We start from the raw sequence: 14,163 nt of genomic DNA, 5'->3' as shown, positions 1-14,163 counted from the left end.
CTATGGGCCCAATTATCCCGGAACATCCAGGTAATTTTATACCTGGAAGTCAAACTTTTTTGGCTTCATGCACTACTGAGCAACTTTCATAGGAATGAATGCGGCCCCGCCTCTGATGCTGTATCTAGTTTTCTTTATACATCCATGGTCTAAACCCTCGACGTCATCACATCAGATCACATCGCCATCTTGTTTCTCACACACGTGCACATACACATGCACACACACGTCTTCACCTGCATTGTACATAGCTGTTGTTAATGTGTTTGCTTAGGTAGAACTAGATTTTAGAATAGTTGTTTATTGATCAGAGCATTTTTTAACTTTGTTGATTCTGCCAAGTTTAATAAACACTGTTATATCTTTAAAGAGATGTCTTTTGTCATTATTGTGTTTTATATATTGTGAAAAATGGCTGATTGAGGGAGCAAGAGCTCAAATTCATACCTTCTGTGTTCACCTGTGAATACTGATATTCCTCAGATATTAATATTCTAGAACTCTTTTAGAACTCTGTCAATTTCCGGGTGGTGCCCCATAATTATTAATTCATATTGATAATTCTATATTTTTCTATAATTAATAATTATCTCTGATAATTATTTATTATTGCTAATAACCAACTGTGCTCCTCACAGATCTGACAGTTGTGTCCCCCCTGTGAGGTTCTTTAACAGTTGGTGCCCGAATTATTGATTAATATTATAATCCCTTGATCTCATAATTCATAATTTTCTATGATAATTATGAATTACTACCAATAACCAAATGCACTCCTACCAATACCAACATGGGACACCCTTTTTCAACACTTGTGGTAGTCATTTGTCGTTTCATTGATTACACTGGTTTGGTAGAGATACATTCATTAATGTTGCATTATTGTATCCATATACATACAATAAATGTGTTTACCAACTATTTTGCCACGTATGGTGATGCTGAGGGTACACTCAGTTCAATGATTTGCAGTTGTAAACATTTATTAAAACATTGAAGACACATAAAGAACAGCGTTGCATCCATTTAAATAAATATACGTGTAAGCCACAAACAATATTCAATAAATATTAGTAAATAAATAGCATTTGAATAAAAATATTGATTTTGGTAAAGACATTGCAGTTCCACAATTTAGATGGTAAGACTTCATCTTCACTTTGGATCTGCAAGAGAACAAGAGAACAACAAATATATCATTAAAACTATTCAGGTTTTCTCATGCTAGTTTTATGATATAAATTCATGGTACACATATTGTAGACTATGCAACATTATCGAAATGAAGAAATTATGAAGACAGCATGAAGGGAAAAAACACAAATGGTGGATGGTGTAGTTTCCCAACCTCTTTTGTGTCACTACACTAGCAGCTGAGTTCAATCTTTTTCCTTATTGGCTATTATAATAACTTTCAGGTATCTCATTTACATTCAAAGGTTATATCAGTTCAACCTTGAGCTGCAGTAATCCTGTATATTACTGCAGTGAAGTTACAGTAACTTACTGTATTTGCCGACAGTGTTGCACCCCAGAGAGCTCATGGAGCCTATTCTGTCCATCCGTCGACCGAAGCAGCCAGAGGATCTCCTAGAGGAGTCGTTGTGGACTCTCTTCAGGTCCTTGGCTGAGAGAAACTCCCTGATTGCAGCCTTGTCCAATCCATTTTGGTGCTGCTGTCCATCTGCTGCCTCTTCTGTGTTCCAGCTGTCAAGACTTTCCCTCTCTGGAGAGACTCTCTGGTCCACCTCAGTCGGCTCTGAAACAGACTCCTCTAGTATGTGAAGGAGCACCTGCAACATCCACATAGACAAGATAAGACAAAATAAGTTGGACTAAATCTTACAAATGTAATCTTAAATAATTGAGCTTTTGAAACATTCTTTGTCAGGATAAGTCCCAGATAAACATTGTCAGGCAAAATGTCTTTCAGTTTAATGTCATGTTGTTGACTATAATGTTGCAGCATTAATTGTTCATTAGGTATTCATTATGCTCATACTTAATCTTTCGAAACACTGATTTTACATCAAGAACCACATTTCAGATCACAGAGCCATTTGATCACATATAGTCCTAGGGATCTATACAGGAAGTTGCTGTTGATGAAATGTATGAAGGCAATAGATATCATCATACAATACATTCTTTTACTCAGATAAATTCAACTTCAATACTGTAAATAAAAACATTCTGTCTTGCTGCTGCACCTTGCCTAAAGCCTCCACTGGGACCCATGATGGGGCTCCGAAATCCCAGCTTTCAGAATCACTCATTTGGAGACTTACCTTTAAGATGTCCATGTCAGTGTCAGTCAGGGTGGTGCTGATGGGGTATGTGCTGAATAATTGCAGGTTTAAGATGAAGAGGAAGCCGCAGACTGGAATGGAAGACAGTTGCATGTTTCTCTGTGAATTCCTGGTGTTTGTATTAGATGGATGGATGCTTTTTAGCTTCTTTGCTCAGTGGCTGTTTGGATGCTGAGCCCACAGCAGCACCCTCTGGTCTTTTATACTTTAGCTTGATGCACATAGGTATGCCAGGAATTGGAGTCGCATTCCTGACACCTGATTCTGATAACAGGAGCTGTTGGAAACTGCTCCTTTTAAAGTGTTGTCTCTCAGATATGGGGCATTCGTATGACATAGCCGCTTCCATATGCTACTGTGTTTCAGAATCATACTCCACACCCCCCTCAACACGGGACATTGTTGTCACTGAGCTACGGGAAGTAGTAAACTAACAGACAGTGTGATGGTGTTACTAAACAGAGGGGTGTACGTGATTGTGGTAGGATAGCCTTCAACGGGAGGAACCAGTTTCAGACTGCCACTCTGGTAAAGGGTCTTTCAGCAAGACATGTTGTCCTATTAACTTTCAGGACTGACTGACTGACCTCTCTGTGGTCACAGCAAATGTATTACATGAATATTGCTGTTTGTCCCACTTATAAATTGTTTTTTAAAACCTTACAGTGGGTTGTACTTAGTCCTAATGCACTGGTTTTTAGCAGTTCTAGTGGGAGAGCTCCAAAGATAGATTTGCATGATGTTTTATATTGCTTTATTGTTGGTCCCCTGAGAATGAAACTTAAAGATCTCCTCCAGACATGTATTAAGACATATACAAAAAACTCTGCTTGGAAAAATAATGTGTGTCTGATATGGTTTTTCCACCAAAAAAAAAGTATAATTACCACCTTAAAATCTTTAAAATGACGTCTCCCCCTTCTCCCTTATACAAAAATCCAGAATCTATGAATATGCAAATATAAAATATTTTTCATTTTAGAAGTTGAACTGCTGGACACAAGATGTCTCTTACTTCACTGTAAAGTCCATTCTCACTGTATGTGCACTATAGACTAAAAAAATATGAACGTAGCCACTGTGATATCACACACTGGTTTATGAAGAGCGGTTTTGAAACTCAAAGCGGGCGGCTCCAGCTGTCGCCATCTTGGCAGTGCCTGACTCTGCCTAACTCCCGGCTAATCCAAAATGGGCAAAGACGTGGAGCTCAGGTGGGCTGGATGAAGCCTGGTTGCTGAAACAAACCACCTAGCGGCTAGTAACCTGTCACTCAAAGCGGCCATGTCCTTAGTTATGCATAACTTTATGGCTCAATAAATTCTAAAAGGGTGAGTTCACCCCCTGTACAGTTGTCATGGGAGGGCAAATTAGCTATAGAGACCAAAACCGTACTAGGCTGTAAACATATTTATTTCTGCTGTAAAGTTGGGCATTTTAATATGGGGGCTATGGGGATTGACTTGCTTTTGGAGCCAGACTAAAATGACCATTTGAGGAACTGCAGTTTTTGGCACTTCTGCATTGGCTTCATTTTTCAGCCCTGGAGGTTTGTCGCTTGATGTGCAATGGAGGATTCAAGTTTCACTATCACACTTGTGTAAGTTGAATATTGGACCATGACAGGCTTCCAAACTAGTTGTGATGTTTTTCAGCTGCACGCTTCTTAGTTTGTTGGTTATCTTTTATTACCGTTTGGTTCTGTAAATTGGTATAAATAATTTTCTTTAACTTACGTTAAGCTACTTTGATTTGAACTTGACGTATAGATACACATTTACATAACATATTCAAACATCCATTCACCTCATCTGTACAAAGAGAAGCCTACAAGCAAAATCATCTGATGGTACGATGATAAATGTGTGTGTTGGAAGCAAACGTTGCAAAAATTTGAAAGGATTTGGCTTTCCACCAAATTAGAAAAATCTTGCTTAGTCTGGCAAGATAGTCCTAAAACATACAGTAAGACCCTCTGTTATGCAAGAGCCGCCTATTGCTCATCATTAATAAAATAGAATAAAAACAGCCCTAGGTTCCTTTTCAGCACTTTGGCCAGGCTGACAAAGAGTCATAGCTCTATTGATCCATGTATTCCTATAGATCTCAGTAGTAATGACTTTATGAGCTTCTTTATTGATAAAATTCTAACTATTAGAGACAAAGTTCATCACCTCCTGCCCTCAACAGGTACCGATTTATCCACAACCACAGGAACCTTAGAAACAGCTGTAAAACTTGATATATATTTAGACCATTTAGACTAACTTCAATGATTTGTTCATCTAAACCATCAACCTGTCTCTTAGACCCCATCCCCACTAGGCTGCTTAAGGAAGAGGTTAGCACTTAGTAGTTAGTTAGCACTTCTTTACTAGATATGATCAATCTGTCTTTGGTAACAGGTTATGTACCACAGTCCTTTAAAGTAGCTGTAATTAAACCTCTTATTAAGAAGCCTGCTCTTAATTCAGGCATTTTAGCCAACCTTTATCTGATCTTCCCTTTCTCTCTAAGATCCTTTAGAAAGCAGTCTCTAATCAGTTATGTGACTTTCTACATAACAATAGTTTATTTGAGGATTTTCAGTCAGGATTTAGAGCACATCATAGCACAGAGACAGCACTGGTGAAAGTTACAAATGATCTCCTAACTGCATCGGACAAAAGACGTCTCTCTCTACTTGTCTTGTTAGATCTAAGTGTCATATTTGACACAATTGACCATCACATCCTATTACAGAGGCTGGAATATTTAATTGGCATTAAAGGGACTGCATTAAGCTGGTTTAAATCCTATTTATCAGATCAATTTCAGTTTGTGCACATTAATGATGAATCCTCCATGAAGGCAAAAGTTAGACACGGAGTTCCATAAGGTTCTGTGCTTGGACCAATATTATTCACCTTATATATGCTTCCTTTAGGTAATATTATTTGGAAACACTTCATAAATTTTCATTGCTATGTAGATGATACCCAATTATATTTACCAATGTAGCCAGATGAAACCAATCAGTTCAAGTTCATAGAGACCTGGATGACCTGCAATTTTCTGCTACTAAACTCAGACAAAACTGAAGTTACATACTTTCTCAAAAAGATGCAGAAAAAATAGTCCACGAATTTATTACTTCTAGGCTGTATTATTGTAATTCCTTATTATCAGGCTGCCCTAACAAGTCTCTAAAGACTCTCTAGCTGGCCCAGAATACTGCTGCATGTGTACTGACAAAAACCAGAAAGGTTTTTCTCCCATATAAGCTTTGCTGCATTGGTTCCTGTAAAATCCAGAATAGAATTTAAAATCCTTCTCCTCACTTACAAAGCCCTTAATGGTCCGGCACCATCATATCTTGAAGAGCTCATAGTACCGTATTATCCCACTAGAATACTGCACTCTCAGAATGCAGGCTTACTTGTGGTTCCTACAGTCCCAAAAAGTAGGATGGGAGGCAGGGCCTTCAGCTATCAGGCTCCTCTCCTGTCAAACCATCTTCCAGATTCAGTCCGGGGGACAGACACCCTCTCTACATTTAAGAGTAGGCTTAAAACTTTCCTCTCTGATAAAGCTTATAGTTAGGGCCGACCAGGCTTGCCTTAGATAAGCCCTTAGTTATGCTGCTGTAGGCCTAGACTGCTGGGGGACTTTGCACTGAGCTTCTCTCTCCTCATCCTCATCCTTTTGTTGTGTTTTGGTACTATATAAATAAAATTGAATTGAATTGAATTGAATGCATCATTCTGCAGTGAAAGCTCAAGCATCCAACTGTAGGAACAAGAACAAAACACAATTTTGAGTGGAGGGGGACTTTAATGACTTTTCACCGAGATTGTACCCTATAACAGGCAGATTCTTACTATGATCTATGTCTCTGTGTGTCAGATTTTGTCATCTTAAACTGCTAATCTAATACATGCTTGGTTTAGGCTTGGGTTTGTGTGCACTAAATTACTGTATATTACTGTGTACTATATATTATTTAAACTTACATTTTGTTTTCTAAAGGTGCTGATTCAACTTTATGTTTATTTTGGATGCTGTAGTTTGTGGTGCTCTCAAACTGTAATCTTTCATACTGACAGATGTCTCTAATCTTCCATCCACCTATTCATATCAATAGTCTAAAGGCACATCTCGGTATAATGTATAACCCAGTACAATTTGACAGTAGTACAATCTACTGCCTCCAAAGTCGTTTTGAATCAACACCTCTATAAAACAAAAACTGCACATTGTAACCTTGGTAAGGAAGGGTTTATTGCAGGTATGGTGTTCCTAATAAAGTGGTAACTGAGTGTATATACTGTATATTTATAGACAAAAGTCTTAATTTAAAGTTCAATTGGCCCATGCAGCCATTTGCAGGCCTGCAGAATGTCTTCAGTTGTATTGCTTAAGTCAATTTTGGTCATAATATACAGAAAAAGATTTTAAAGTTACATGTACTGTAACAGGGTGGGATTCAGGGTGTGGCTAAAGACAACCTTTGATACATACAGTGTCAACAAAGATACTGCTCATTGATCTCATCAAGTGATTTTGTATGTAACATTGCCAATTTCAATAGTCAATTTAGAATGCTCCTTGTGCACTTTTGGATACAATCCACAGCATACTACAGTATACAGGATACAATAGAAGATACAATAGATATTAACCTGAAAAGTTAATATCTTACAAAGACATTCCTTTAAAACAGACAGATCAAAACTTTACAACTGACCTAATGAAACACTTTATTGCTCCAGATTCTTTTTTTTTTTTGTCTCAATTATCCTCTGTCTCATGACTGCAAACAATTAGCCTGTGTGTCTGTAGATTGTCCACACTGCGTCGACTGCACCAATAAAAGATAAGAATTAAGTTGTTACGTTTTTTTTCTCAAGCAAAGATATGAACACTGAGAAACAATTACACATCTTTTGTGATTTCCAATAAACAGTTGGCATTAAGAGTGATCCTCTTACTAAAAAAATATACTTTCCGACCGTTCAAAATAAGCTCTACTGCGGCTGTTTTATGCAGCTGCACAGAATACAGAATGTTCTCATACTGTGAAAAACATATTAGTGTCAATATTATGTCGGTGATCTGTCCAGTCTGAACTAGGTACTTTACATACCATTTCTCTGCAATACAGTTTTATTGGATTTCTTGATATTACACTAGTTGCAGGAATGTATTTGCCTTTTGATACTTTAAAAAGTACCTTCTAATATTTCTCACGTCCCTTTTTTGGATTTTTTTAATGTTCTTATGTATGATCAAAGGAATGTCTGATGTGTCTGCCTTTTTCTAACCTCAGTATAAGTGTATAATATAATGTAACTAGGGAGTGATTTTTAATGATGTGCCATTAACCTAAGAATATGCAGGTTTTCACTCATCTTACTCGATTTTTTGTAAAAACAAACAAACAAACAAACAAAAACAAAAAACATCCTGTAACCGTTCATAGATACATCGTGAAATTTTTGTGATTAAAATCTTACCAACAACAAGGTACAGTTGTTCATTTTCAAATCATGATGTCCTTCTCAACATTATTTAGATTGACATTTAAATTGATCTTCTGTCTATAGTATAAAAATGAAATAATAACAAAATAACTGAATTAAATGATTCCCCATCTAACACACTGGTTTATTCAATCTGCATCTAGGTGAAAATTAGTAAGCAGCTTTAAATTATCCATCAATATTTATGAAAAAAGAAAAGAATTTAACCACAGACTAAGATATAAGCAAAATAATTATTTTACTACAATTCAATCTGTTACAAGGCAACTCCTCTTTATTCAACAAGAAAATAATAAATAATAAATACTTTTACAATCATTTATTAACAGCTCACACATGAACAAGGAAATCACAGTTCTGAATGAGAACCATAGACAGGAGAGACTGAAATAATTGCCCATCAAAGTGTCAGTCAAAGCTTTTTGAGTGTCAGAGGAGCTTATGGTCACACTGATGTGCAGATGGGAAAACTCTGCGTCATCCACACCTGTTGACAGAACAAAAACAAATTAATATACCAGATTAAAACGGACTTTGTTACATTTTGATGTCTAAAGCGATGATAACTGCAGCTGCTGCCCAGGTGCCCTTGAGCAATGAACCACTAAACCTCCAGCTGCTGCAGAGCACTCAGTGATATCCTATAAATGTGTTATCACTATGAAACAGAAGCAGGTGCAATTAACTTCATTTTCTCTGCATAAATAAAAAATACATTTGCACAGTTTTGTCTCCCAATAGCATCATTTTCTTATAAGTTTTGCATGTCAATGTGTGTCAAAAAATTGATGTGGATAAAACACAAAATTTCCCTGTTTTGTTCTTTGTGTATACTGATACTAATTATCAATAAATATTAAATGTATTATAATGTATTAATTGCTCTGAAAGCAAGCCTTAATCAAGTCCCTAAAAGGTTTTGAATGCATTTGTCACTCACATTCTGCATCATATTTGCATATTGCAAATATTACATATTTCTTTCAATCTCAGAAAATAACCCATTTCTCAACACTGCTGTATTGCTTTCCCCGTATATCATAAACACCTGTGAATCCTTGATTGAAACTGAATTGACAGCACATCTGCTTCTCTGTGAACAGCGATGTGTTAAACTCTTTTTAGCATAACTCCAATTTTCTGTTTTTCTGTCTCAGATTTTTCATTGAGAATTTAATAATAATAATGCAAACAGGGAATTGAAATCATATTTCCACCCAGCTCCCCAGTCCTTACATTCAGCATCCCAGCCCGCTGAAGGAACCGATCCTATCTAACCGGACACCAAAGCAGCTCCTCAGCCCGCCTTTCTTGTACCGGTTCCACGAGCGCTTGGAGGTCCTCACGAGGTCTTTGAAGAGAAGCGCGAGGACGCTTTGTTTCGCCGCCAGCGCAGAGTTGCTGGGGTCGGAGGAGTCCCACGGCTGTTCCTCGGAAGCGCCGAACACCGACTTGTCTGTGTTTCCATCTTTAATTTCCACCTCCATCTCCTCCGAGGAGTAGTATGGCGCGACATTAATCTCCTTTTCTAGAAGCTGCTTCAATCTCTGAGGGAAAAAAATGAACGCTGTTAAATTATCAGAGTAATTAAGCTCAGGCCAACGCATTCCTCATTAACAAAGGAAACTGTAGGCACAACTGCACAGGTAGGCCGACATAACCTGGATGTAAATAGTTGTATCACCTCTAGCAAACAGTCACTGAAAAACACATTATTCATTATTGAAGACTAATACCTTTAAAATATGACATTTTCATCTTAGTGTCACGTCAGTCAGTTGTGAATTGAGATTTGATATTTACCAATTAAAAGTGCCGGTAAACTTACCTGTAGATCAGAAACGTCTTTAGCTCCAACGAAATTAAGCACTAAGAGCAGAGATAAACAGCAAACGGAGATATTTGGGCTCATCTTCTTTTATGTTTTTTATTCTTTTTTTCTGTTAGGACCGGCTGGCGTTGCTCCTCTGGCTCGTGCTCGTCTGGCTCAAATGCCTTTATACACGACCTGATTCCGTCACGAGGACAGGGAAAATTAACGACGTGTGACTAATGTTTCTACACGTGGGAGTACAGGCTAACCTGACTGTTGACAATGAGGACTGAAGTGTTCGCAGGTTCAAAGTGAAGACTCAAGCCTCTGAGGTGTTGCGTTGCTCAGGGTCAGAACGCCTGTATTCAGAGCTCAATTTGTGTTACATTTTTTAGCAAACTAAAACCTGCAACTTTAAACAGAAATTCAAATTTTAAGAGTAAGGATCACAAAATGACTTTCTTTCAGGGGGAAAAAAACATAGCAGCCATAGAAAAACCAAGACAAAGTCACCTTTATTGCCACGTATTAATACTGTCAAAGAAATATAGCTACCAGACAGTGGTGGAATGTATTTAGTACAATTCTGAGGTACAACAAAAGATTAATTGTTACAGATTAAACTACTCAACAGTATACAAAGCAGTTACAATTAGCTCCACCTGTATTCACTAAAACATTAAAATGTTGTGTACATAATGCATCAGTTATAATAAGCCTAGTGAATGTAAATTCATTTCAGGCAGTGTCTGTCATTAGAGTAATCCACTCTTTGATTTGTAGAGCCATTGTGTTTATCTAGCGGTGTAAAATAACTGCAGCTATATTGGTGATCGCCATTATGAAAGACAACTGATAATAACACATGAGGTATAATTCGGTTCTATTTCCAGCAGACAAAGTTTAGATTATAATGGAATCAAGAGATCTAAATGTTGACCCAAACTCTCTTAGTGCATATCTCTTTCAACATAAATTATTCTTAGCTGGAGCCTTAAATGTGCAGTTTTACTAGAGTTAAATAATACCTATTCAATATTTTATACTGGCTGAGCTTTCCTCTCCTTATGCATTGACTTGCAATTGATTCATTATACATTGCCATGCTTTTTCATTAATATCACATTTTAGATCATTCTGCCAGATCTATTTTCCTCCAGCACTGAGTAGAGTTCCCCTCCACTAAAAAATATGTTTTTCTTCTTGTTTCTTTTCCTGTGATGTTCACTGTACAGAATGATGTATATGCAGAGTTTGTTTTCACATTTATCTGCTGAAGGAGGAAAGTTTCTCTGTTCTCACCTTAAATCCCAGCTCAACACGTGTACCTATAAGCATGATTTGTGACATCATAAGTAGTTTGTAGCCAATTGTGGTCCAGCATGCAACATGCACAAGTGTGATGTGGAAATTTGAAGCCTTCACTGCATATACAGTGTTTGTACCACCTCCACCCTGCCAAATTATGAGCGATTAGCCCTGGACCCTGTGAAGCTGAGCACACTGTGTGGAGGTGGATGGCAGCTAATTGACATTTCACCAGCTTCTCAACTGGAGGGCTATCATGCAAAATTGACTCAGGCCTCAGGACAGCAGTGAACAAAACCACATGGTTTTTATTGAGGAAAACAGAGGTTTCCTAATTTGATCTGTTGGTCCTGTCACACAGATGTGTGGAGAAGTCCTTGTGCTCAGTGCTCAGATCATGTGATATAATTGAAAAGTGCAGAACAGCTACTGAAAGAGACCTTATTTTCAATTCAATTTTTGATCATTTGACATTGTACTGAACACTTTTTTGCTTTTGAGTGGCTTACATTTCTTTAGCCTGAGTCCATGCTAATGTTATATGAGGACATATTAAAACAATATTTTATCAGTTGACAATATGTTGCAAATTTCCCTGTAGGTCTCTACAGCTTCAGAACAACTGAGCCATGTGGTATTTTTCTCATTCCCCAGTTGGATAGACTGGCTGACATTTAAACCTCTTAGCTGTCACTCAGATGAAGAATGTGCAATCCACCCTATTACCGGTTCCCCTCCATTAAAGGCCTTAATTAGAACATAAGCGCCTCATCATCTAAACAACAAAGCTCGCTGAACTGAGGCGACGAACTCTGAAATGAGTGGGATACAGTGGGTTAAAAGTCATAATGATGTCAGAACTGTATATCAGACAACACAGCAGTGGTTCCCAGAGCCACATCCTTCAGGAGGAACTCCCCAATGGGATGACTACAAGTTTGATTGAACCATTATTTCTTTTACTAGAAATAATTGAATTTACAGAATGCATATTATAGGAATGACTTATCATAGGTTTTTCTTCCATAACTTTTGCATATTGAATAAATATCTGCACTTCTTTGGGGGGTACTCATAATTCATTAACTGATTTCTTTAAAGATTTGTGTTGTACCTCACTAATGTCAACTTGATAGCTGCATTCAGGGGGTGTAAATAGCTTACTTATGGTAAATGTGCATGCTACAGTGGTGGAACAGGTACTCAGATCCTTTTCTTAAGTAAAGGTAACAATACCACAATGTAAAAATACTCCATTACAAGTAAAAGTCCTGCATTAAAAATCCTACTTAAAGATCCCCTATGGACTGTTTAGAGACATATGTAATACATGAATGCTAGCTAGCTAACTAACCATTATGGACATAAAGTTTTTCATGAGGAGTCAAACTCAGCTGCAGTTGGAAAAGAGTGTAAAGAAGAAATGGTAGAAAAAAGTACATATAGGCAGGAAAGGAGTGGAGAGTGAAGAAACGAGAAAAGGAGTGGACAGAATGGAGATGCTTAATACGCTACTACTTATGTTACTAGTGCTATTTAGATGTTAGATATACAATATTTCTGTATGGCTCATAGCTTTACAGAGCCATACTTTAAGATAACAATATATGCCCATGTTCTTTATCCTACTATGCTGTTCCCTAAAGAAATGTAATATAATCTGAGTAAATGTTCCTCTGTTGGCCTAATATTCAATTCAGAGTTTTGAAGACCACATTTACTTGTTGGAGATCCTTAATCTGCAGTTAGAGGTTGCAGGTTTGCAAGTTGCCATCAGCGTATGAATGGGTGAATGTCACTCGTAGTGTAAAAAGTTTGAATGGTCGGAAAGACTAGAAAGGCGCTGTACAAGTACAGTCAATTTACCATTTACCATGATGATATCTTTCAGTAAGCCAGCCTAAAGGCCAGGCGTCTCCATGTGTTCTCTCAAGACATTTTAAGCTGAATCAAATAAACGGTTAATAGCTTCAATGTTCACCTTGTTTTTCTCTTCCAAATCAGGGGGCTCTGCCAGATTACATAATGAAAGTTGTTTTTGCCTTTCTCAATTGTAAATACTAATCAATATCTAAGTGATAATTACAATCAGAAAGCTTGTATTATAATCAAAGCTTATATATATTTGTGAGTATTAAGCTGTGTTTTAGACCAACATAACCCTGTGTGAAAAAACGTTGGGGAAAAAGTTGGACATGTCTCAACTTTTGCTCCAGCACAAAGTCATCTGGCAAGGTGCAGTGGTGGCCAATTACATACAAGTTAGAGTTCAGCATATACAAACAAGTCTTTAACACTGAATCTTTAATCTGAACTGACTATACTGAATCACCACTCTCACTGATCGAATCAGTAAGTGACCGCTGTGTTCACTTACGTTGTATAACTGAAGTGCACTTGAATAGTGACACTTTTACTATTTTACATACTAAAATGAATTGAAAGGTGATGTGAATGTTTATCTTAGAGAAATAATGAACATATTATATAGTTACTATGAATCTTTGAACTGAACGTAATGAATCAAATCAACAAAGAGATTTGTAATTTACACCTCTTGTGCAACTACATATTCCTAGTAGATCATTTAGTAGCATGAATGTTGTATTTCTACTGTTTACCTAACAATCATTGTGACAAAAGATAAAATCATTGTCCGTAAAGGTCTGTCTAATTGTATCATAATACTGCAGTGTTTTGGTGTCTGAAAAGCCTTCGAACATCATATAGATTTAATGAACTGTTTGCACAAGTGAAATATGTGATAGGCCACACCCACTTGCACCAATCAGTATGGCACTTCAGATTTTGGTTAATACTTGTCCCCAGAGCATGCACACCAATTTTGGTGAAATTCTGTCCTCTGGGTTTTCAGATACACATTTGTTGCGTCCCCTATGGGTCGGGTTCAAAATGCTTTGGTAGACTTATTCCCAATCAAAGACTGATGTTTCGACCAAAATTTATGATGATTGAACAAATGGAGCTTAGTGAAAGTTCAGTCAGGAAGACTGTCTTTTGCATGCTCAGGTCTGTAGTTTTATTTCTCAAACCATCTGTCATTCCCATCCCTCATGCATGCTCATTCATAATTTCCTTGCTGTCATTTCCCTGGGCGTCAATTAAGACATCAGCTGTTCACATCAGCTGGTCACATTTAAACAATAGCATGGTGACACACTTTCATTGTCAGCCTATCGTATCGTGGCTG

General features: G+C 37.4%; 2 protein-coding genes across 2 annotated transcripts; both read right to left on the bottom strand.

Annotated features, from left to right (window-relative positions):
• Positions 1–965: 965 nt before the first annotated feature.
• On the bottom strand, positions 966–2,496 carry nppb (natriuretic peptide B). The gene is made up of 3 exons (XM_067593653.1): positions 2,289–2,496; positions 1,508–1,793; positions 966–1,166 (listed from the first exon to the last, which is right to left on the bottom strand). Exons 1-3 carry the CDS (start codon positions 2,400–2,402, stop codon positions 1,156–1,158), a joined length of 411 nt encoding a protein of 136 aa, XP_067449754.1. The 5' UTR covers positions 2,403–2,496; the 3' UTR covers positions 966–1,155.
• Positions 2,497–8,083: 5,587 nt separating this feature from the next.
• Positions 8,084–11,903, bottom strand: nppal (natriuretic peptide A-like). The gene is made up of 3 exons (XM_067593652.1): positions 9,660–11,903; positions 9,068–9,378; positions 8,084–8,318 (listed from the first exon to the last, which is right to left on the bottom strand). Exons 1-2 carry the CDS (start codon positions 9,741–9,743, stop codon positions 9,070–9,072), a joined length of 393 nt encoding a protein of 130 aa, XP_067449753.1. The 5' UTR covers positions 9,744–11,903; the 3' UTR covers positions 8,084–8,318; positions 9,068–9,069.
• Positions 11,904–14,163: the final 2,260 nt, after the last annotated feature.

The sequence above is a fragment of the Thunnus thynnus genome, chromosome 6, assembly GCF_963924715.1.
Source record: "Thunnus thynnus chromosome 6, fThuThy2.1, whole genome shotgun sequence".
NCBI classification, from domain to species: Eukaryota; Metazoa; Chordata; class Actinopteri; order Scombriformes; family Scombridae; genus Thunnus; species Thunnus thynnus.
The sequence above is the reverse complement of the archived record's forward strand: the minus strand, read 5'-3'. Positions and strand labels throughout refer to the sequence as shown.